Source organism: Euprymna scolopes, chromosome 22, assembly GCF_053919585.1.
Source record: "Euprymna scolopes isolate OS-2025 chromosome 22, ASM5391958v1, whole genome shotgun sequence".
Lineage (NCBI taxonomy): Eukaryota > Metazoa > Mollusca > Cephalopoda > Sepiida > Sepiolidae > Euprymna > Euprymna scolopes.
Window position 1 is genome coordinate 32,783,738 of NC_136503.1, and position 26,088 is coordinate 32,809,825.

At 33.9% G+C, this 26,088-nt stretch overlaps 1 protein-coding gene across 1 annotated transcript in view; it reads left to right on the forward strand.

The window, feature by feature from the left end:
* Positions 1-2,042: 2,042 nt before the first annotated feature.
* LOC145243954 (putative glutamate receptor) overlaps positions 2,043-26,088 on the forward strand; it is a 92,057-nt gene continuing 68,011 nt past the window's right edge. Inside the window, exon 1 of the mRNA XM_080107081.1 lies at positions 2,043-2,343. Coding sequence (XP_079963207.1) covers positions 2,272-2,343 — 72 coding nt within the window. The 5' untranslated portion in view covers positions 2,043-2,271. The remainder of the gene's footprint in view (positions 2,344-26,088) is intronic.

A 26,088-nucleotide genomic window follows, 5' to 3' on the forward strand; every position in this document is an offset into this window, starting at 1 on the left:
TTATTTTAACTTACCACACTTAGGATTGAAATATGTCCGTTTGTTCAGCTCGTTTAAGTCTGAAATAGCATTTTCGTCGGTATATTACAGTTAGGTTTAATATTTTATGTTCATCTGTTGCGCTTACATTTGAAATAACAGTTTCGTTCATTTGTTAGATGTAAGTATGAAATAGTGTTTTTGTCTGTCTGTCGTACTTCAATCTGAAATAGAATTTAGTTAGTATGTACCTTTCGTTCAATTTCGACGTTCAAGTTTGAAATAAAATTGTCTTTGGTCTATAAAATTTAGGTTTGAAATAACGCTCTACACAAATTCCACCAGAACCGATCATATAGTCTTCCCATCTACCCAGCACTTAATTCTTATCCTAAAATGGCCTAAACGACTGGATAAGAGATGACTTCCCAAGTAAAAGAATCATAGATTTTTTTCTTATATTTTACGATAAAGTTTAGAATAGCATTTATATATAAATATCGTAGTAACTTTAACGTACATACATGTGTCACTGTTTCCAGATTATAAATTATTCGATCGGGAGATCTTATTTATTAAAAAGGAGGATAACAGGCAATAACATATTACAAACATTAAATTAATATATAGATACGCTAATTTAATGTTCGTTGCTTGTTATCAGCTACTCTCCTCCTTTTGTATTAAATAGGATTTACCGACCACCGAAGAGATAGTGTAAAAAAAAAATTAAAATAAAAAGTGATGTCGCTTTTGGGCCGTACATGAACCTAAAAAAATACCTTCTGGATCTTATGGCCATGATCCAAGAGTAGTATCTGTGCTGTCTAAACATGGTATGATAATATAGTGAGGTTTCCGTTCATGCCGGATGTCTATACAATATAAATATATCACAGGCTCCTGTAAGGATATTGGAGATTGTTAAGTTTGCAGATTGAAACAAGTAACGTAGAAAGCAATACAAATGACCACTCAACAAACAAGGGTAGATCAAATAAGAAGTGTATTAGGAAAAGGTATATTTACAGGATATTTACATAATGGTGTCAAATAAGAGAGTCTTTGCTGGAGAAACATATCTGCTCTCGGCGGCCTTCGGTGGCTTCTGGTGAACACACACTCAGACTAACTGAGTCTTCCTATATTTATGTGTAATTACTATCCACATATGCAAATGAATGTGTGCCACCACAACAGAGATAAACCGTAATAGCCAGATATATTCTGACACTACATAAACCAGATTACTTAGATAAATACTTTTACAGTTTTAACAAAAGGGCTACAATAGTACCGCAGGGTTTTCATTCACGCTGAACATATACAGAATGCCCAGCAGTAATATATATTACATATGAAAGATGCCGCTATAGAATTTCCACAAGTCCCGATAGTTTTAATTAGTCATGCTTAATACGAAGATAATGGTCTCGTCTGTCTTTCGCGCATAAGTTTGAAATAAATTTCAATTGGTCTGTTATATACAAGTGTGCGGTAGCATTTTAGAAAGTACATCAGGCATATGCTTAACATTGCTTTTGGGTTGGCTTGTCAAGCTTAAGTTTGGGGTAGTATTTGCGTTGGTTGTCATGCTTAAGTTTAAAATGGCATTTCGTTATTCTGGCTAATTTAAGTTTAAAATTGGATTTTAGGTTGCCTTTTACGCTTAAGTTTGAAATTACATTATCACTGCCATGTCACGTCCACGTTTGGAAATATAGTTTTTATTAATAAACACGCAAATTAAACAGACTGGCCCTAACGGCTTCTCGGTAAGCTTAGCAAAAGATTTTGTAAAATATTTTTAGAATTTGTTTATGATTTGGGTTGCTTTGTTTTTGCATAAATTCCATCTTTCTGTTTATCTCTTTTCATTCAACCACCTAAAAAAAGAACATCTTAAACGCGGCCTCTACATCTTTATCCCTTCTTGTTAAAAAAAAACCTCCCTCAGTTTTTTTCTTCTTTTATGCTATCTTCTTCTCACCCCTTCCTCTCTCATTCGCTCTTTCCCTCCCTCCTCTTCTTCCCAAGTATCTGCGGCTGTTGCTGCTTCTACCAATTCCACAGAAGAGAGCAGTAGTCATACTGCTTGTTATTTAGTAGCGTTGTGATTGTAGAACGGAGCCCGTAAAAACGGCTCCAAATTACAATTATACTTGTATGTTGTTTTTTTTAGCCCCAAAAGAAAATCAGTAGAAATCCCTGCTTTTAATTTGGATTTTCTTTTAGCAAAATTTAAAACCCTAACGTAGAAGTATTATAAAAGACAGAAATCTCATAGAGACCATGTCGTCTGCAACTTACATTTTCGGAATTCTATTAGTTTTCCTGGCGTCTCCAAGACTACAGGGTGGACAGGTAAGTAAAACTATTTTACTCATCCTTCTGATTTTAATGATTATGCATATATATATATATATATATATATATATATATATATATATATATATATATGTGTGTGTGTGTGTGTGCGTGTGTGTGTGTGTGTGGACGTGTGTGTATGCATGCACATATATGTTGTTTAAAATATCATTATCTACTGACACGTGTTCCGTTGCTACAGCTCATCAGAGTGGCTGCATCTGAAGGTATCTATTTATCTATCTATCTATATCTATATATGTGTGTGTGTGTATGTATGTATATATATATGCATATATGCATATCTATATATGTATATAGATATGTATTATATATGTATGTATATGTGTATTTTGTATACATATGCATATGTGTATATATGTATATGTATGTATACATACATGTATACATACATATATATAAAGAGTCAGAGAGAGAGAGAGAGTGAGAGAGAGAGAGAGTTATATCAATTAGTATCTAAAGCATATATACTGCTGAAAAGTTTAACTAACGTTGATATTAATATACGTATTAGACTTTTTAGTCTATTAAAATTAGACAAAATTTATATCCCGTTGACTCTGAATTAATAGTTTTATTACAAATTGGTCGTTAAATATGGTTTAATTAATGCTAATTTTTGTATTAAATACGAATTCCTATTAATCTATAACCGTGCATCGAACGGACATGATAACACTTCGTTTATTGCAGCTTATCATAACAAAAATCCATACATAATTTGAGTCAGATCGGCGCAATAGTTTCGGTAAAAATGTGTAACGGGCATATAGACAGAGTAAAAGGAACATTATATAGATATTTTTCTACCGTTTCTTAAAAACTGATGAAAGAGACACGCTATATTGATTAAAGATTTGACTTTTAAAAATAATAAAGTTTTAATTGTCAAAAAAAAAAAATCTGTTTGTTGTATAACGGCTGTTATTTCAAGCTAAGATTCGAACCCGATCCCTTGCTTTGTAATTAGGCGATCCTACTTTTACGCTATCACGCTCGCTACGAAAGTATGGTGACTTATAATAGTATTTTTATATTTGTTTAACTCACCGAGTGCGCTGAGAACTCAATTCTTTTAAACAGGTACTTAAATACCCGCCCTTTAAAAATTATGTACAAAAGTGTTACATTTTTTAAACAAAAAATCTACCATAAAAAATAATCAATTTTTCGAATCACATTAAACTTTGCGTTTAAACAATGGATAATTTACTCTAAGTTTATTAAAATCAACTTCATCACAATAATTGTTTATTGTTACTTTCATCAAGTGACTACAAATAATTCTCATTTTTAGACCATACTTTTAGAAAGTTAATACTGCTTCTGAATTACCTCCCCTAGAGTTATATATATATATATATATATATATATATATATATATATATATATATATATATGTTACTCATAGTCAATAAAAGTTACTTTTATGGTAGAAAAGTTCATTGGTTTGTATTTTTAAGTAGTTTGTAAAAAAAAAAAATATTTTTTAATTCACGAACCGGTTTAAAAAAATCAAAATGGCAGCGACTTTGAAATGAAGAGCCCCGTTTTCAATTTGAAGGACGGGCACCTGAGCATTCTGTGTGAACAATTTAAGAGAGTTCCGTTAACGTAAGGAACATTTATAAATATATTTAATGTTTTCCGTTATTTTGTGCTTCAGGAATATTGGATTATGGCATATGCAGTTTATATAAAAATTAATTTATGTAGTTATCGCCTCAAATTTCGTTTATTTTCGGTTCGCTGAAATTATTTAAAGTAAAGAGCATTAAAAACTATTTCAAAACGAAAAAAACATGAACTGAACTTTTATTGACTATGGTAAGATTTATTTCTTGTATATTTATTTTTTCGGGTAGTCATTTGTTGGCTTTTCTGTAAACACTGTTATTAAATAATATCGACGAAATATATAAAAAAAAAGAAATAAAACCAGTTTTGAAAAATAATGAAGCTTTACTTACTTTAGTAAAATAATCCGAAACAGCAAAATGGGATATTAAAAAAGTAAACAAGTAATTACTTTAGTTTTTTAAAGAAAAGAATCGATATAAATATGAATACGAAGAAAATGGCGCCCTTTCCAAGCAGAACAGCTTCGTTTCAGTTTTACAGTATTGAACGGTGTAGTATTGCGCCGTCGGATTCAGGGTTGTACTATTGTAATGTGAAGAACACACAGAAAGGTATTTTTAAAAAGACACGTAAACACGTGAGCAGGATTTTTTCCTTCTTTTTTTTACACGTCCTTATTTTTTATTATTTATCTATTTTCGAAAGAGTGCCACGTGCAAGTGGAGAAGAAAAAACAGAGTTATGTAAAATTTGTGTTGAGAATTGTCTAAAGTTCCGACTTTTTTTTGATTTTCACTTTAATAAGAACGTGAATTTATGAGGCGAATTTACTCGACACTATATGATTAACTAAAAAAATAAATAAAAGCTAACGTGAATTAAGGTTAAAGTTAAGGTGTTATTGCGGACCCTCACCCCTTTTAAAAAACCTTGTAAAACTCTGTGACATATTTACATTCTATGGAGGTCAGGCGCGAACGAACACCCAATAATTTTATTATACTATATTTCTTCAAACTGAAACATAATTATCAAAGTATACTTACGCAAATAGATATGAAAAATCTTTGTTAAAGATTGTGCCATATTTCCATGGAGTACAGGCGCGAACACAGACCCCACAATTTTATTATGCCATCCCTATTTAAGTTTAAACAGACTCATCAAAATATTCTTATGTACATCTATATCAAAAACCCTTGTAAACGTTTTTTTTTCATTTTTTATTTCCATACTTTGGGGGCCAGGCGTGAACGCCGACCCCACAATTTTTATTAATCATCGTTCTGCCAGATCAAACATACCCATTCCTGATCCTCGATACATCTTCCATCATTATATGCAATCAGTTTTTTTAAAATAGTCAACCATATAGGAGCCTATTCGTGACCAGACACACACACACACGGACGTTCAGCTTTATATATATATATATATATATATATATATATATATATATATATATATATATATATATATATACTAGCAGTTCAGCCCGGCTTTGCTCGGGCCCTATGTAATCTTCATAACTTTATGTGCATGTGTATGTATATATTAAAAAGTTTAACTCATGACCAGGTAACCTAAATCTAAAAAGTTCAAGTGTTTAGACACAAAATTGGCGGAGGAATTTGGTAGTTTGCAAAGGCCAACTACTCTTTCAACTTAGACCTCTTGGGAGCCAAATTCTAGTCCAAAAGCTTATGAAAAAGCTTGCTGCATGTCTAAATAGCCTATATGTAAAATTTCAAATGTTTAGACCCAAAATTGGCTGAATAGTTTGCTAGAGATCGCAAAGGTCAAATTTTTTTAACTTTGACCACTTGGCAGCGAAATTTTCAACCAAAAATCGCTTAAAACGCTTGCCCTATGTCTGAGTACCTGTTATGTAAAATTTCAAATGTTTAGATAAAAAATTGGCTGTGTAATTATGTAGAGACCGCAGAGGTAAATTTAAAAAATAATTTGTCCCAAATTTTGACCCCTTAACATTTATAGTTTTGCGCTTATATCAAATTCTTTGATCTATATCTTAGTAACGTAATCTAAAATTTCAAGTGTTTATACCCAAAATTGGCGGAGGAGTTTGATAGAGTTTTCAACGGTCGAATCGTTGAACTTTGTCCCCTTGACAGCCACATTACTGGCCGAAAACCGATTCAAAAGCTTTTCCTAAATCCCAATACCCCTTATGTCAAATCCTGAGATGTAGACTCAAAATTGACGCAAATATTTCTCATATGTTATATTACCCCCTCTTTTGGAAATAGGGTAACGTTATGAATACCTCCAGTATCCAATAAACCTTTATACACTTTGGAATTTATTTTATGCATGAAAACAAAAGAGGGAAGATATAACAGATGATAAATATTTGGAATCAAGTCTCCCCTTGGTGTTATTTCAGATCATTTGAAACCATAGCAGCAAGTTTTAGCCTCCCGTTCATCAAGGCCAGAGGATTTGTGGGAAATATTAGATATTTTGTAATTCATATTCAAAACTAGGAAAACACATGACTATGATTAAAACATTTCATGGCTGTAAAAAAGTGCCAAAAATAGGCTCTGTATGATGGATGATCCTCTTAATTTGCTACTTTAAGGGCAAATGTCACAGAGCTATTCATTTGTTAAGTTCTGATCAATAGTCACTGATATTTGGAACTTATAAAATTTCCCCTCAAAAAGTGGTGCGTGTATATATATATATATATATATATATATATATATATATATATATATATATTAGAAATTAAAAGGTTTCATTAATATTTGAAAACTTAAAATAAAAGATTTTAAAATTTTCAAATATTTATGAAACATTCTTATGTTGCCATAATAGATCCCCTCTTTTTCCATCTCTCCACCGTTTCTCCCCTTTCCCATTTTAATTATTTCCATCATCCAATTTCCATAATAATTTATTCACTCTTTATTAATGCTATTATTTAATCGTCTTTTACCTTAAGAAACATCTGCATGTACACGAAGGTGACAAGCATGCAAAGGAACAGCAGTAGTTCGAATAGTGGACAGATAAGTGCAAAAATATTCAATAATTTTTAATCCAATAAATAAATAAAACTTATAAAAGCGAAAATTGTGCAATTTTGAAACAGTTTTCATTTACACAAGGGGCAGTTGTCTGCGTGTATGTCTGTATCATCTATCAGTATCGAGACGTTCTCTCAGAAAGCAGGGTTAGTCTGCAGTTCCTGTCGACTTTCAACAAAAACTGAAATGTACAATCTGTAGCATGTTTCTTCTGTCTAAATCTGGTTTGGTGAATCACTGTCTAAATTTGGTTTCGTGAAGTCACAGAATTGAATGCCTACTAGACACTGTCATCGAGTGTCTAAGGTCTCTCTGTACAGGGTGTTTGTCAGAACAACCTGGCATGAGGATACTTTTTCCATAGAAGTAAACCCTGACCAAATAGTCAAAACCACATAGTATTCGCTGCCCAAATAAGATCTCCTCACTCTGGCTAACCCACATTAGCTTTTACGAGGAATGGTGCACCTTCTCCATGTGATGTTACCTCAAATAACAGCACGAAACTGGATACTCCACCAGACTAGATAAATTCTTGTCATGGAATCCAGTAAGATCAAGAGACCAAAACGAAAGATATACTACAACGCATGAAAATGGTTAATTGGGGAGAGGAAAATTATGTTCTCAACTTCTTTACAAACTCAGTGTTCGAGAAATAAAGAACTTAAATGGAACATTCGAATATCTATGTATCTCAAATAGAGTTAAAGTGTTAGCTCCAGGTTGTGGGCCACTTGATTTCTGTGAACTTAAAATAAAACAAAAATAATTAGACAAGACCAAAAAATTTATGAGGTTGTGCTGCCAACTAGACCATCCGTTGTTGTAATATCCGTGGACTAGTCTGTAAATCTGCAAGCGGTTTAGCACGACACTCAAATATGCATAATAGAGTCCTTCTAAAAGCAACTACTGGCAAGTTCTCCTATTACATCTCTTTACAATTATGGAAGAGTAAAACTGGGTTGAAAAGCCACGTACATATGGACGCCCGACATCAACCAGAAGAGATGTCAAGATTCTGTCAAGAAGTGACAATCATTACGTGTGTATATATTTTTTTAATTACATTTTCACCCCAAACAAGGCACATTGCCACTTTGGTGTAGGGGGCTACTATCAGGGGAAACAACTACTGAAGCACTATGTAGGGATTTGGGCAGCAAGATGTTGGTTCACGTTGCACTTGAACTTCTGCATGTCAGTACAGTTGGGGAAGCAGTGACCTGGAATGGAATTCCAAAGTCTAGCGGTTCTGGGGAAGAAACTACCGGAGTAGAAAGATCTTTTACATCTAGGGATCTCTACAATGTGGGGGTGGGATTTTGCAGCTTGTCGGGTCTGTCGAGGGTATTCACGTCGTGGGGGTACAAGTGCTTGCAGTTCATCAGAGCATTCATCATTAAAATACTTGTAGAACAGGCAGAGGGATGCAACGTTTCGTCGATGGGACAGAGGCTGAAGCTTAGATGCCAGTTTAGGGCCTATCAGATTTGCGACTCTCTTTTGAACCCTGTCAAGGAGCGAGAGACTAGTAGCCGATGTACCAGCCCAAATATGACAGCAATACTCCATACATGGGCGAATGAAAAGTACCCCCCCCCCCAAAAAAAAAACAAAACAAAACAAACACCCACAAATTTGGTATATTCTTGATTGGCACTGCCCTGGATGAATAATATCTGACATTCTTTTAGGGAGGCAGGTTTTATCAAGGGGGGGTATCTACTTTCGGTTATTTCTAATGCTATCTTTGATGCAAAGGGGAAATGAATGATATTATTATTATTATTATTATTATTATTATTATTATTATTATTATTATTATTATTATTATTTAAATACATTAACACAAATAAGGGTAAAAAGCGCCAGATAGAGGAGTGTAGAAAAACCGTAAGAAGGTAAATTGAAAAAAGATAGCGGTAGAGAGATAGAAGTTTTAACATCAAAATGGTACACACACTTCTAAATCTCTCCCTTTTAGTTTTATATGGACCGGAAAAACGCTGTAATTCCTGCAAGTCATGAATAAAACATAAAACGGACGGACAAAAAATGATATTACAAGCTTAAACTTGATAGACGGATGATTGCGTCTCACATAAAGATAATTGAACGCACCTAAAACAGATTTGTATCCAGTTGATATGCGGAGGAGAAAGATTTGAAAGAAAAATTTGAGGAATTCGGAATGAACAGGTACTTCGATTCGAGAACTTTCGTAGGCGTAAACTTGTAAATAAAACAACAAAAATAGCTAACCAAAATACGAATGATCTGCTTCGAAATAAACGTCTACTATTAGTTAGTTTAGAGTCCACAGAGTGAATGAGGTATTGTGGTAAATGTTTCCAGTCAAGAATAAAGTCGCCAAAGACTCCATTTTCACTTTAGTAACAAAGACCCTCCCAGATCTTATAGGGCATTGTGCCTAAATTTGTTTTGTAAATTGGAATTTTACTTCATATTTATTTTAATTTTACATTGAATCATCTTGATTGTAATTTTCACGAAATAAATTATATATGAAGATCAAAGTGTAGTATCTGTTCCGGCAGAGACTGCAAGCAAAGACCATATGTGGGGGAAACCCCACATATAAGACTTTGGTTAATGTAGGGGCAACCCTACATACCAATTGTCAATATCCAGCTCCCCTACTCCCCGGGGAGTTGGTCCCCATTTCCCCTTCACTCCCCACATTAAAAATCGGCCTTGTGCCTAATTTTCTCGGTGGGGGAGCAAATAAATACAACTTTTCTTGGCCTTTTGGCCAAGATCAAAGTGTAGTAACTTTTATTACTACATGCTGTACTTATGTTTGTAATTTTGTGATATAAAGTGGAGGATCACTTTTCTGTATTAATTTATTGTAAAATGATCACCCATTTTACAACCAGTCAGTCTCAAAGCCATTCAAGTCATTCTCCAGATTATTCAAGCTGTTTTTGAAGGATTCCAGTTATTTTTTAAGCATTCAAGTCATTCTTAAGGTCATTCAATTCATTCTTAAGTTCATTAAAGGCATTCTAAATCATTTACTTTTTATTTATTTAAGTCATTTCAGCCCATTTTTCGGTCATTTTTATCTTGTGTGTGTGCGTGTGAAAAAAGTTCAATTCATTGGAAAATAAAAAGTTCTCGAATTTGGAAGAGAAACAGTTTGTGTTGGGGAGTGGGGAATCTCTTGGCAAAAAAGCCAAGAAAAGCTGTATTTATCCGAGTAAATTAAGCACAAGGCCGATTTTAATGTGAGGAGTGAAGTGGAAATGGGGACCAACTCCCCGGGGAATAGGGGAGCTGGATAGTGACAATTGGTATGAAGGGTTGCCCCTACATTGACCAAGGTCTTATATGTGGGGTCGCCCCCGCATATGGTCTTGCTTGCAGGATCTGCCGGAACAGATGGTATTTATTTGCTCCCCCACTGAGCAAATTAGGCACAAGGCCGTTTTTAATGTGAGGTAAAAACCAGCTCCCCTAAAAGTAGGCAAAAAGGGGGCACTCTGGTTACCAAAAATAATAATTGTCCCAGTATAGAGGGTTTCCCCTCCATTGACTGGTACAAATTATCTTAAGTGCAGTATCTGCCGGAACAGATGGTATTTATTTGCTCCCCCACTGAGCAAATTAGGCACAAGGCCGTTTTTAATGTGAGGTAAAAACCAGCTCCCCTAAAAGGGGTCACTCTGGTTACCAAAAATAATAATTGTCCCAGTATAGAGGGTTTCCCCTCCATTGACTGGTACAAATTATCTTAAGTGCAGTATCTGCCGGAACAGATGGTATTTATTTGCTCCCCCACCGAGCAAATTAGGCACAAGGCCAATTTTTAATGTGAGGAGTGAAGGGAGGGGGAAGGGAAAGGGGGGACCAGCTCCCGAGAGGTGGGAAATGGGAGCTGGTTAAAGGTCAGGCATGTGGGGTTGCCCCCACATCTGGTCTTTGCTAGTCATAGCTAGTCATAGCTTGCAGTATCTGCCGGAGCAGATACTACACTTTGATCTTGTCCCGAAGGCCAAGAAAAGCTTAAAAAGCTAAGAACAGCATCTATTAACAACAGACCTTTGATCTTAACCAAAAAGGTCAAGCACAAAAGTGTTACAAACAGACCGACCGACCGATAGATCGACCGACCGACCGACCGACGGACCGACGGCGTGACTTATAGAGTCTCTTGCACGCGACTAAAACTATATACATATTTATATATATATGTATGTATGTGGGTGTGTATGTGTGTGTGTATGTGTGTGTACAAGCTTGTTAGACACGTGTTATAATAATAAGATAAATTTAAGAAGGATAGTGAATGTGAATAATCACATTTCTTCAAAATTAAAACATGCATTTCTGATAAAATGTGATGAATATACAAATTATACGATCGTCTAACAATGTTTCAAGTTCTCATTAAACTGTTTTACAATGATTTCTTTCAATAGCTTAGAATCTTTATAAGCGTAAAATAACATTGTTGGATTCATTTTATCATGAATTAATCAATATTGAACTCGAAATCCTCAAACGAAAAAGATGTTTTGCAAATCTCATTAGAAAGGCATTTTTACTTGTGGGAAATAGACGTTTGTTTTGCAATATAAAGAACATTTTTTATTACTCCAAATGGAAGGAGCGATTGTGAGGTTGTTAATATACCATGTATATAACGTTTATTGCACACACACACACACACACACATATATATATATATATATATATATATATATCGGTAATTGTATTGAAATCGGAAAATTTTTTTGAATTGTCCCATCATTATATATATATATATATATATATATATATATATATATATATATATATATATATATATATATATATATATATAAATGATGGGACGATTCCAAAAAATTTTCCGATTTCAATACAATCACCGATTTTTTTTTTCTAAATTACCAATTTCGATATAATTACCGATGTAATATTTACATATAATTTCCCAAACGTAGAAATAAACTTATCAGGGAAAGATCTATAAATTTAAGTTTTACTGATAATTTAAAATCAAAAAATATTTATCATTTCCTTATTAATACGGGCCATGAAAAATAAGTTTTCAACAAAACAATCAAATATTATGAAAGGAATCGTTTTTAGCATTGGAAAATAGGTACACATCTTTCGTATTACGATACCGATTCCGATAGCCACGAAAGTTCCGATTGTTTCGATTTTCGATTCCAATCAATTCCGATAAATTGTCAAACACAAATACATACATATATATATATATATAACATATTAACGTAATTGTGGCTAATGTTGGCTATATTTAGTTTAACTAGGATACTGCTATTACTACTTTGTTTCGGATACCTTCGATTTTATATTATTTAATTGGAATTCATTATTGAAATCAGTAATGTTTATTAATTTTGTTTATTGCGGATCATTATCCTCATCTTTTTCTTAGTTGTTTCACGACGTTTCGGCCAACTATTCCTCTGGCCTTCGTCAGGTGGTCACCGCGACGGGATAGGAACTCTGAATCTCCTGACTGCATCCACTGCTTCCGAAGTTTTTGTCGTCTCACTACGTTTTGGCCAAGTAAGCCTCTGGCCGGCGTTGGGTAGAGTTGAAACCTTCTATTTTGATGAAATTGGAACAATACGTGTGTGGAAACGAGATCGTTGCCCATTTCTAATTGTACTCAAGGGAACGTGGACTACACTTTAAATGATCCTAATTGATAAGAGAAAAACCACCGGAAAGCCGAAGCGATAATGCGTGGTGAAAAACAACAATTTTTATTTATTGTGTGTTGTAAAAAGCGATGATGTTTTACTCAGTCTTACAATGAATTAAAAAAAAGGGAGATTTTATTACATATATTTGATTTTGATTGATTGCTTTGAATTGTGAGAAAATGTATATATATTTACAAATTAAATATTAGTTGTTTGTTGGTTGGTTGTTTTTGTTTTACGGCATATCAACCCATTTCCGAATCCAGTAATTTTGAAGACATTTTTTTAATAGAATATATATTTTTTTCAAGTCGGTTTCTATTTAACCCGTAGTGTGGACCCTAACAAGTACTACCAGTCATGGTCAAAGTGGACCTCGGAGCAATGACAATTAAAAGATGGCTCTACATTCCCCAAAGCCCACAAGCTGTGGCGTCACCATCTGATATAGCTTAAGGTCATATCCAGAACCGACAAATTAAACATTAATTCTTAATAAATTATGATGGATAAAAAGAGTAGAAAAGTGATATTGGGTTTACGTAACTCTCGCTTTCCTCGTTTTGTCTTTTAATCCTCACATTCCAGGAGCCAGGTTTCTGATAAAGAGGCAAAAATTTCTGTTTTCTGGGTCGGAATTGATTCCATCTAATACTTATCGTTGGCAAGATTTGCCATTGAAGTAGTTTATTTTAGCTTTTTTTACATCAAGTGACTTAATTTTTTGACTGGATTAATTCCCTTTTAAAAATATTCTCCAATTGTAGGTCGTGAGATTATCGATTCTTGTAAGGTTGTAAGAATCTAACGAAAGAGACAAGGCCTTCTCCATTAACATTCATTTTTTTTTAGCCAATTGGAAACATCAACGTGTCGACTTCAGATTGTTTGCACAGGTGTCAACGTAACAATCAGATTTTTTTCCATCAGTATGTGACAAAGGATACAGCAAGAGACATGATAGTTCACAAATATATTGTCTAAATCCACTAAAAACGCACAAATTAATAGGAAAAGTTTTTGGTCATTGTAATATGCAATATGGAACATGATGACTAATTACCTCGATTTCATCAATGGCTAATATTATAATAGCATTACTTGTGAGTTTGAAAGACAAAATCGTCAAGAAACAGCCACAAATGAAGAAGGAAATATGCAATTTCACTATGAGAATGATCCGTGTCACAATTCGATTTCAACGATGGCAAAACTATAAATTGCACTTGGAATTGTTCCACACTCATCTTATTCTTCGGAATTTGCCCCAGTGACTACTGGCTATGTACAGACCTTAAAGAATTATCCAGGTAAGAGATTAAACTCTAATTAAGTAGTTATATCGAAAACTGACGTGTATTTTGAGGCTGAAGACAAATCGTTCTATAAAAACGGCATCAAATTTGAGAGAAGCATTAGAAGATGATCATGAATCCAATCAAATTTTCACTACAATTAAGTTTAATTAAGATTTGAAACTTATTGAGTGATGGATTATATTTTCATTTAAATCTTCGCAAGATGAGATGCACAAAACATGGTCCAAAACGGCTTTGTATGCTGAATACATTTTATTATTAGCTTGAAGAATATCCGGGACAATTATTCTACCAGTTCCCCATAATATGTTTTCATATAATCAGTAAATAAATGTTTATAATCAAGGCAAATCTCACTCTCCGTATCCCCCTGTCTCTATTTCTCTGTCACATACACACATACATTCTGTCTGTTTCTCTTTCTCTCACTGTTTTTTTCTCTCTCTCCCTCTCTCTCTCTCTCTCTCTTTTACTATCTATATATCTATGCACTTGGTTGTCTTCAAGTCCAACGTTAACAAATACCTAATGAACCGCCCCCTTAAGTAAACACTTCATCAAATCTCCACACTAATGTACTGTACTTGCAATAACCTTTATCTCTGAGTGGCTTCCGGGTCTTGATAAGTGGTGACCACCGTGTAAAAATAAACTTATTTATCTCCGAACGAGAATTAACTCTCTGCCAAATATTTCATACACGTGGAATTTTCTTTTACATTATGTGACACACGACTTGTTTAATTTGAATCATTCAGGTCATCTAAATTGTAAATGTCATCGGTTTCCCATAAGTCTACACAGCAGGCAAAAGTCATTAACGTATCTGACTTTTCTAGGTTTGTATGGGACGCAACTCATTTTCAATGGCAAGTCACATTAAAGACGATGACATTTTCTCTTTTGTTCATTTTCCTGTCTTATCGACCCTAAGAACTAAATCTGTTTTCTTTGATGTTAATTGAAGGTGTATGGATGTTGGAATTTAAGCGTTTTCAATCATCTCTATCGCTGTCGAGAATTGTTTTGTTTTTGTTTTACTATATTGTGGTTGTTATTTACGGTGTTTCATTATTTTTAACTAAAGTTGCAGTATTTATGTCTTTAACTTCAACTAGTGTACATTTTTTTTTACTTACCATCACTCTAAACAAAGCATATCGCCACTTAAACGTAAGGGACTATTAAGATTAACAAGATGTAAGTTTACGTTATATTTAAACTTCTGCATATCAGTACAGTCACAGAAGTGAGTACCAAGAAGGAAATTCCAAAGTCTAACTGTTCGAGGGAGGAAGTTATTAGAATAGAACACTTTCTGGCATTTAGGGACCTTAACAGTAAAGTGGCGTGATTTTGCTGCTAAGTGGGTTTGTCGGGGATATGTACGTCGAGGAGGCACAAGTACAATAAGTCATCAGATCACATTCTATTAAATACTTGTAAAACAGGCCCATGGATGCAACATTGCGGCGATGGGATAGGGGTTGACAAAGCGGAACCTATAAGATTCGAGACTCTGTTGGATACTATCCAAGAGGGAGAGACTAGTGGTAGATGGATCAGCCCAAATGTGGCAACAATACTCCATACATGGGCGAATGTTTGCTTTATAGAGGTACAGTATACTTTCAGGTGTGAGTAGTTTTCTAGCACGATAGAGGGAGTCTACATTCCTTGTAGCAGCCTTCACAATGTTCTCAATATATTCGTTTAAGTTCCAATTTCCTGTTAACGTTAAACCGGGAATTTTGGATGGGGGATTTTATATAAAGAGTTATTTGTCATGGATATCGGTGGTTGGAGAGACTTCTTGTAATTGTTAAAGGAAAGCACCTTAGTCTTATTAGCATTAAAGGTTACCATCCATTTACGACCTTATTCCCCTACGATCTGAAAGTCATTTTCTAAGGATTCAGTCATTGTCTTAGATTTGTGTACATCATTTCTTCCCTGATGCATGTTATAGTGCGTAGTCCATCAGCAAATATATCCATCTCGGATACAATATTGTAATGGATGTCGGTAATCAATAGCAGGAATAATAGTGGATCAAAGATCGACCCCTGAGACACTCCCGCATTAATATCATGCTCTTTGGATGATCGTTCATCTATGACAACCTAGATTATCCTATTGTCTAAGAAGAATTTAATTATATTTAATATTCGTCCAGTTATATCGTATTCTTTAATTTCCATTAGCAGCCATCCGTGCCAAACTTTGTCAAAGTCATTTACTTATATCAAGAACTACAGCCCTGACTTAATCCGTATTATCTAGTGCATGGTATATGTGTTCAGAGTTGAATGTTAAAATACTTGCAGTAGAACGACATTGCCTAAACATATACTGTTTGTCAGAGAAAAGACTAGATTTTGCGAGGTGGTGGACTAGTGTTTGATTGATTATGGTGTCAAAGGTTTTAGTAAAGAGATGGAGAAGACTAGGGCGATAATTGAGAGGGCCGGCTTTTTCATCCAAATTATTATATGCTGGTACTACAGAAAGCATCTTCCAGCTATTACGGAAGCAAGATTCAGCAAGGCATTTGTTGTAAAGTTTGGAAAGTACGGTGACTAGCTCAGTTGAGCATTTCTTATATAGTATAGCAGGAATTAGATCAGGTCCACACATCATGGAAATGTCTAAGTTTTTCTATGATATCGAATTTCAGATCATCAACTGTGGCTTCAGTTCGCATAGGGAAATTTGGGGGCTTGTTTCTTTGCTCTAAGGTGGAGTTGGAGGCGAATCGGCGGGCAAGCAGTTCCGCCTTCTCGGTTGCCGAGCATGCGACCTTCTGATGTTGGATAGTGAAACTATCCAATGCCAGAAGTCTTTTTCAAGTGTTAGAAATTTATCGAAACGAGGAAAAATATAAAAAAAGGAGGAAATAAGTTTATCGGGGAAGAAAGATATAGGAAGTTATTTACCAAGCTACCTGAAAGGCAGCTGAAATAATATTGTTAATTAAGGTGTTGCAGTAACGGGGAAAAAATGGCCGAACAATAGAGGTCGATATATTTAGGGTTAGTTTTCTGTGTGTCAATGAGTTTTCTGACATTTTATGATATTTGGGGACAGTTGGCGGCTCAGAATTTCTCGGAGAAAGATCGAATCGATTGGAGTCAAAGTCGGACGCGAGTAGATCGGGCCGAGAAGAAAATGGCAACAGACTGATAGGACCAGTGAGCTAGTAGCATACAATGTATGGGATTCCTCTTCGTACGCGACGTGACGGTATTAGAATCAACACACACACGCAGGTAATTTACAGCAAGTACTCGTCTTGTGTTGATCTATGGTATTGCAATCACGAAAACGATAATCGGGCTACACTCTGTCGGACTGCAACATGTGTTCTGTTGCCAGAAAAACAAATGCACCGTACTTGTAACTTAAGTTCTCGGAGCAGGGCATCAAACACGAACTGATATCTAATAGGTGGCCCATTGTCTTTCTGTGAACAGGAACATATAATATACTTTGAATTATTTATTTGTTAAGCATATTAATACAATTTAACAAATTAGGTGCAATAGCTCAAAAGCTTTAAGGACTCATGATTGTATTGGTGGTGGTATATATGGAATAGGTGTCCATGCGTTTTTCTATCAAAAGTTTTACTAGACGGATTGTGACATATTTCTCCAAGAATTCTTAGTGACCACACACACACACACACACAAATACACACACACACATATATATATCTATAATATAAAGCTGAATGTCTCTGTGTGTGTGTGTGTCTGGTCACGAATAGGCTCCTATATGGTTGACTATTTTAAAAATACTGATTACATATAATGATAGAAGATATATCAAGACTCAGAAAGGGTATGTTTGATCTGGCAGAACGGTGGTTCATTAAAATTGTGGGGTCTGCAAAGTATGGAAATAAAAAAATTAAAACTCAAAAGAAAACGTTTACGAGTGTTTTTGATATAGATGTACATAAAAATACTTTGATAAGTATGTTTCAACTTAAATAGGGATGATATAATAAAATTGTTGGGTATGCGTTCGCGTAAGATATCCATAGAATGGAAATAGACACAAACTTTAATAAAGACTTTTCATATCTATCTGCGTAAGTATACTTTGATAATTATGTTTCAGTTTGAAGAAATATGGTATAATAAAATTATGGGGTGTTCGTTCGCACCTGACCTCCATAGAATCGAAATATGTCTCAAAGTTTACCAAGGTTTTTTAATATAGGTGTTTCAGTGTGAACCGGTATGGTATAATAAATTATGGGGTTTATCTATTTTATTTCTACTTTCATCATATTTTGCTTTGGTTTTGATACCACCAAATTCGAAGCTATCTCTTTACAACCCTTCCTTTTCATAACCTATCATACTTTCATAAATCAGAGTCCATTTTCTTTAGGCTGTTTTTGAACCCAGTCAACGAAGGACACTTTTGCTAGTATATATATATATATATATATATATATATATATATATATATATAGAGAGAGAGAGAGAGAGAGAGAGAGAGAGAGAGAGAAAGAGAGAGAAAGCAACAAAGAAGAACTTTACTTTTTGTGTTTGCTTTTTATGGGATGTAGTGTTTGGTTAATACTGCTGGAGAAGAATGATTTAATATACTGCGTCGTTTGTAAATCCTCGAAACAGTGTTTCATCGTAAACAATTGATAATCTCTGAAACAATATAAGGACTAGTGTGAATTATTAGAAGCAAACTAATACAGCGATTGTAAGAGATTGTAAGACATAAGTTGACTCACTATCAAAATAATTTTACAGACTTTGCAATATTTTTTAAGGTTCAAAGGTTAAAAACATCCATGGTTATATGAGTAAAGACTGGAATTCAAGTAACAATTATATGCATATAATTTCAAAACTATTTTACAAAGTATACAAATTGAATAATTCCGCAAGCAAGTATATATATAAATATTTATATGAACATTTTATAGGGCAATCTTAACAAGATATTAAAAACTCAATATTCGAGATAGAGCATTTATATAAGAAATTGAATTTAAACTCTGTAAATTAGAATTTACAACAAATTTATTATTCGACCAGGTATACAAATTTAAGACTGTCAAATTTTCCTTATTTCATGGAGTTTCAAAGAATGGCTCTTACGTTTAGAGGATTGTAGTCCAACTATAAGAAAGCTGTAAATTTTGCTGGGAATACATAAATTTAAAACTACATATTTATTTTATATGAAAGTTTATAATAATGAAAAAATATATAAGTTAATAGGATATTCAAATTGGAAGTCCAGGCTCGATAAAAATAAGTAGAAAATGTGGTACACAAAAAAGAAAAGGTTGATTAGTCAGATGTGTAGATGCACACGGAATTATCCAATAAAATTGCAATGATTCAAGTGGTTGATAAGTAAATTCCAAACATGAAGATAACATCGTGAAAATTTAAGGATGACGTAATAAAAGGAAAACAAGGTAATTGCAACTTCTCTCCCAATTTTCGGATTTTGTAATAATGCCCATATGCATTTAATTTTTTTTTTAATTGATAAGTGCTTTTCCTACTGGTGATTATGAGCGAAATAAATTAATTGATTAGTATAAGTATATAAATGATTTTGTGCTACGAAACAGGTGTTGTCAAGAATTGTGCAGGTCAACATACTTAAAGGAACAAATGGTAATATAATCAACATCTTGAAATTCGGAATGTAACCTTTTGTCATTTATTATATGCCCTGTAATTACATCGAGCTTCATAAATTAAAGAGTTGATATGAATAAAAGGTACAATATAATTGAAGAAACGTATTTCCATATATATATATATATATATATATATATATATATATATATATATATATATATATATATATATTATATATATATATATTGCAGCCTCTCTCCCACAGAAGAGACGCTGGGAACCTATCTTTGTTTTATCGTTATTTCCATGGCAGGTACTCGTCTGAGCTCCAATCTCTGGTCCCCCTCGCCAATCCTTTACGAAAAACACCTGTCTAGCTGAAATCACTGTCCAAAATTTTCCCCACTCTTTATCTGTGCCTAAATCAAAACGTAGATTCCATGAACAAAGCTTCTTTCTTAGAACTGCACGCCTGTGGAACTTCGTTCCGTCTGCCTGCTTCCCACCTGACTACAACCTGGATGTCTTCAAGTCCAACGTAAACAAATTCCTGATGAACCCCCTTTAAGTAGACCCTTTATTAAATCTCCACACTAAGGTACTGTACATGCAATAACCCTTATCTCTGTGTGGCTTCCGGGCCTTGATAAGTGGTGACCACCTTATAAAAAAAAAGAAAAAAAATTCTCTCCTCCTCGTCTAAATTTCATGGTTCTGATCATATATGTTATTTAGCTTATAGGTATTTTTTACATAGAAATCAACAATTATCTAGGTCCGGAGGCCACTCGAGGATAAAGGTTAATAGGTATACATTAGTTAATGGGATTATAACGCAGTAAACATAAGTAGTGGACATTTTGTAAATTTGATTACTTAGGAGGACGGTTCATCAAGAACTTTTTTTTAATGTCAGTCGATTAGTGGACAAAATTGATAAAGAAATCAATGCTATTGTTAACCTTAATGCAGTCCTGTTTTTAAATTAGGTTCAGCAGAGATTACTGAAGGGATATTACGAGGCTACCCTGCCATGTAGCATCTTGTGTAAGAATGAAAGTGTCACATATATTATATAGCTTACCCGGAGGTCACTTACATTTTAAAGTACGGAGCTTCAGCTTTTTTAAGTCCATGGTCGGTGACTTTATCAGGCCAATCACAGACTTCTTAACATGCAGGAGAAAGGGATGTTTTTACTCTTGTTCATCCCAAACAAGGCATATTACAATGTAGACTATGTAAGGAGACTGGCGAGATGTCGGTTTGTATTACATTTAAATTTCTACATGTCAACAGAGTCAGGGAAACAGAAAGAGGTGGAAATTCTAAAGATTAGCAGTGGAGGGAAGAAACTATTAGACTTTCCGGTATTTAGGGACGTCTACAGTGAAGGGGTGGGATTGACTTGCTAAACGGGTTTGTCGGGAATATAAACCGGTAAGGGGTACAAGTGCAATGAGTTCATCAGAACACATTCCATTAAAAAATTTCACAAACAGGTACAAGGATAAATATTTAGACAGGGATTGAAGCTTAGTTGACAGTGTGGAACCTATTAGATTTGAGACATTTTTAGAACTTATCTTAAAACAGAGTAGTAGAAAATGCACCAACCCAGATGTGGCAACAATACTCCATGCATGGGTGAATGGTGGATTTGTAGATATGCAAGATATGCTCAGGTGTGAGTAATTTTCTAGCACGTTAGAGGGAGCCGAACTTTTTTGCAGCAGCCTTTGCAATGTTTACAATGTATTTATTCCAATTCATGTTGCATGTGGATGTTTAGTCGAGGAGTTTGACGGAAGAGCTTTCAGGTAAGGTGTTATTATTTATAGTTACTAATGGCTGAGAAAATGTTAAACTTATTCTGGTAACAGAGTAAAAAAAAAGCGTTATTTATTTCTAAAGAAAGTTTTAGGGGATGATAAGGTAAGGCTCGTTACCTGCTTTCAGCCGACGTCATATATATATTAAAACTCAAAACAACAAACAAAAAATAAATAACAGCCGTCTTCATATAAACGCTTTACAAAAAGACTACAAGAAATTAGAAGCAGAGGTAAAGAACACAAGGGAATATGTAAAAGATTACAATATGGTAATAGATTTACTGTTTTTGTGCGCTGGTTCAAAAGAACTCAAATAAGCACGCGGCAATCATAATGCCCTGACTAAGAATTCTGGCATGGCAGTTTTGTAACATTTTATTTATAGCACGATACACTAGTATTCGCATATACATGCCTATCTGGCTGCATTTACAACAACCTACCTGTCCGAGTATTATAACTGACGCCGTGAATTATTTCATGCAAAAGCTTCGAGATGAGAAGGCGCAGATGTTGAAGTAAAACTGAGGCATGTTGCTATTGCTCGACTATTCGCAACTGTGTCATAGAAACACGTCAAGATCGTAAAGATTGTCTTTGCGTGAAGCTTTTAATAAGAATATTAAGAAATTCAACAATAACCTCTTTCATATGTAATATATTGATGTTGGCATTCTGTGGATGTGCGATGAAATGGAGACGCCCTGGTATTATTGTAGCCCTTTTGCTAAAATTGCAAAAGTATTTATCTAAGCTAGCGGGGACGCCCGGCGTAGCCCGGTCATAAAATAGGTTTAATATGGTATTTTAATTCATGCAGATTTCGTATATATTATTATAGAGTCAATTTTCTATCGATTCTTATATATTATAAAGTTGTGATTGACCCAAAATTGGGTGAATAGTTTACTAGCGACCGCAAAGGTAAAATATTTTGCATTTTGACTCGCTGACAGCCAAAATTTCGGACAAAAAACGATTAAAAAGCTTGCCCTATGTCTGAATAAATTTTATATAAAATTTCAAATGTTTATACCAAAATTGGCTGAGTAATTTGGTAGACACCGTAGAGGTCAAATTTAAGAAAATTTGACCCCAATTTTCACCCCTTAACATTTATTGGTTTGGGACTAAATCAAATTAAAATGTTTGATCCATGTCCAAGTAACCTACATCTAAAATTTCAAGTGTTTTATACCCAAAATTTACAGAGGAGTTTGGTAGAGTTTTCAAAGGTTTAAATCGTTGAACGTTGACCTCTTGACAGCCAAAATGTCTTGCCAAAAACCGATTAAAAAGATTTTCCCAACTTACAGTATTCCTTATGTTAAATCTGAAGTCTGTAGACTGAAAATTGATAGAGTAGTTTGATAGGAAACTGCACACACAGACACACACATACAAACGAACAATTTCCCTTATATATATATATATATATATATATATATATATATATATATATATATATATATAACTTGTGTTTCTACAGCTATAATTGAAACCGAAACCAAAACTTATGAAGAATTCTTGGTAAAAAATAGATGACTTGACTACCATCAGATATAATCGAAACCGAAACCAAAACTTATAGAGAATTCTTGGAATTCTTATTTATTACAAGAAATGGAAAGTCATGACAATATAACAACAGTCAGTCGAAAGAAAAAGATGTAAGCATTTCACACACAACGCCCATACTATCGTATTAATATATAGATGAAAAGAACTCGTCACAGAATCAATGATGCTCTATAAACAATTGTGTCACCTTGACCCAAAAGAAAAGCCAGTTTACATAATTCGAAGCCAGTATCGGTACAGCTGTTATATTTTAGTTTTCTATTTTCCAAATGCTTTAAATGAAGAATAGAAATTTATAGCATGCGTTGAGATACAAATGTGAACGATTCAAAGCCCCAGCACACATTTAAATACACATACAAAAAAGTAGTTAAAACAAACTTCCAAATGCAATTCCATTTTAAAACTACATTATATCATGTACTAGCAGGCAACCCGGCGTTGCACCTCGTCAAATAAATATATTTTAATTTATGCCGATATCGCATGTATTATTATAAAGCAAATTTTCTATTGATTATTATGTTTACCCAGTAAATGTATTAATCATTTCAAAGTATATATATATATATATATATATATATATATATATATATATATATATATATATATATATATATATATATATAAACAAAAACTAACTGTGGTGCTATCAGCTAGAATCGAAATCAAAACATTAAACGCTCCAAGTTTAATCGTTATTTACCGCTTCGAACTTCGTTATTTCCGTCTGAGTTATCGCCAGATGGACAAAAAAAAAAAAAGGCTAAAAATTATGCGACTACAAATTAAAAATATGTATGTACGCATGCTCAGAAGTTAGTCGATTTATTCATGCTAAGGTAAACGTTTTTTTTATTAATTATTTTGACTCCTTAATGCCTATTTTTATAAGCTAAGACTAAATCGAAATGGTTTCCGAAGTCCAAATACATTGTATATGAAGTTTCAAGTCCGTAGACGAAATATTCAGAGAGAAGTTTAGTATAAGCGTTTTGCTCTCACACAGACAAGATGATCTCTCTCTCACTCTCTCTCTCTGTATATATATATATATATATATATATATATATATATATATATATATATAAACATGTCAGTGTGCTAAAATGTTTTCATCGTAAATTCTAAGCAATTATGGACGATGTAGAATCTACGCATAAACAAAATTAAGCGTATTAGTTAAATGTAACCAATTCACTTATACGAAATCATTAAAATGAATAATTAATTAAAGAATGCTCGTTTTATAAAGGAATATGCAAATTATTTAATCTTTATGTAGTCGCTCGTATATTCCTGACTGAGTATGTTAAGTAATTGGTTTTAATATTGTTAACCAGATAAAATAGGCTAAAATTCCAAATGTCACAACGGGGAAAATAACTCGCGTTTGTAGATGATTTTAATTGCAATTTCTGTGCAACAGATGTTCAGGAAAGCACAAAACCGTCCGAATAGCATAAATGATCGATTGTGCTTATCGGATGTAAGAATTTCTTTTTTGATATTTTCTTTGTTATTTTGGCAAAGTTCATCTTGACTTTATTGAATTTATTCTGCTAGTCTTTTGGTGCCCATGTGAGTTATCGCTTCCGTTTCTCCATTTACCATTTTTGTGCTTTCTTTGAGTGAAATTTCGCTTTTATATTGTACTGTATTTTTTTATACAACAAATTCTGAGAGAACGCCATCCTACGTATAAGAGAACGTTACGCTATGTATGAAGAGAAATGACTTTAAGTTGAAAGTTGTGTTTCTTTCTACGCGAGTAGCAATTTTAATTATCTAAAGACAGGTGATTCGTCTTGTCACAACTCTTTAGTGTGGCTGGGCGCACACACATGCATATGTGTGTGTGCATGTGCGTGTGAAAATAATTAATTGTAACGGTTTAAAGACAGCAGATGAAACTAATTTAATGTGGCTGTAATTTGATTCATCTCGTGGGAAGAACCTATGGCTTTTTTAAGTTGTTAACATTAAAAGTTTTAATAAAGTTAAAAGGTTCATTTTTAAATGTTGAAATAAAATATGCTTGTTATCGTTATTATGCAATAAGTTAATTAACACAATTAAAGAAAAAAACGTAACATTACTTAACTAGTTAGTCTTGAACATGAGCATACTTGCTACTACTACTACTACTACTAATAATAATAATGATAATAGGACATAGACGTACTAACAGATGTACCCGTCTAGGCAAGAAGACCAGATATGATAATAGTTTACAAGAAAAAAAGTCTTGCTAAATCCTAGATTTCGCCGTTCCAGCAGGCCACCAAATAGAATCCTAAGGAGACAGAGAAACGAAACAAATACACTGAACTGACCAGAGAGTTGAAAGGCATATGGAGAATGACAAAAGTCAAGATGATATCAATAATAGTGGAAATACTAGGAACAATCCAGAAAAAAAAACTTTGAAAAATGTGAGAAATTGGAATCACGGGATGGTTGAGAAGATACAACGGATAGCAATAATGAAGTATTAAGGAAAATCCTTGAATGCGGCAACTGATACACATGAGCTACAAGCTTCAGCCGGTCGCATGGAAACAACGGAAGTGAAACACCGCACGGAATCAAGAAATTTAAACTGTATAATCCTAAATTAACTCACCACCACCAAAATATTGAATTGCTGGCATGAACAGGCACCATACCAAATAATATAGAAGGGTTAATGAGGATGCAAAAACCAAAGAGATAAAGTAGCAACTAAACCTTCACTGGATGTGTGCGGACAGAAAATACCCTCAGGGGACTTACTGCCACCCAAATTCCCATCGCAATGACTAATGGCTATTACCATTGAAACATTAATTGAAAACTGCTGTTGAAATGATGCAAATTTATTTTCAAACGTTATCAAAAGAAGCTGCAAGTACTAGAAATCTGGTGAGACTTGTTGTCACCCGGATTTTAAGGATCACTACTGGTTGTTGTCAGTGAGCAATCTCTGATGATGACTTGTGTTAGAACACTTAGTGAATAGAAAT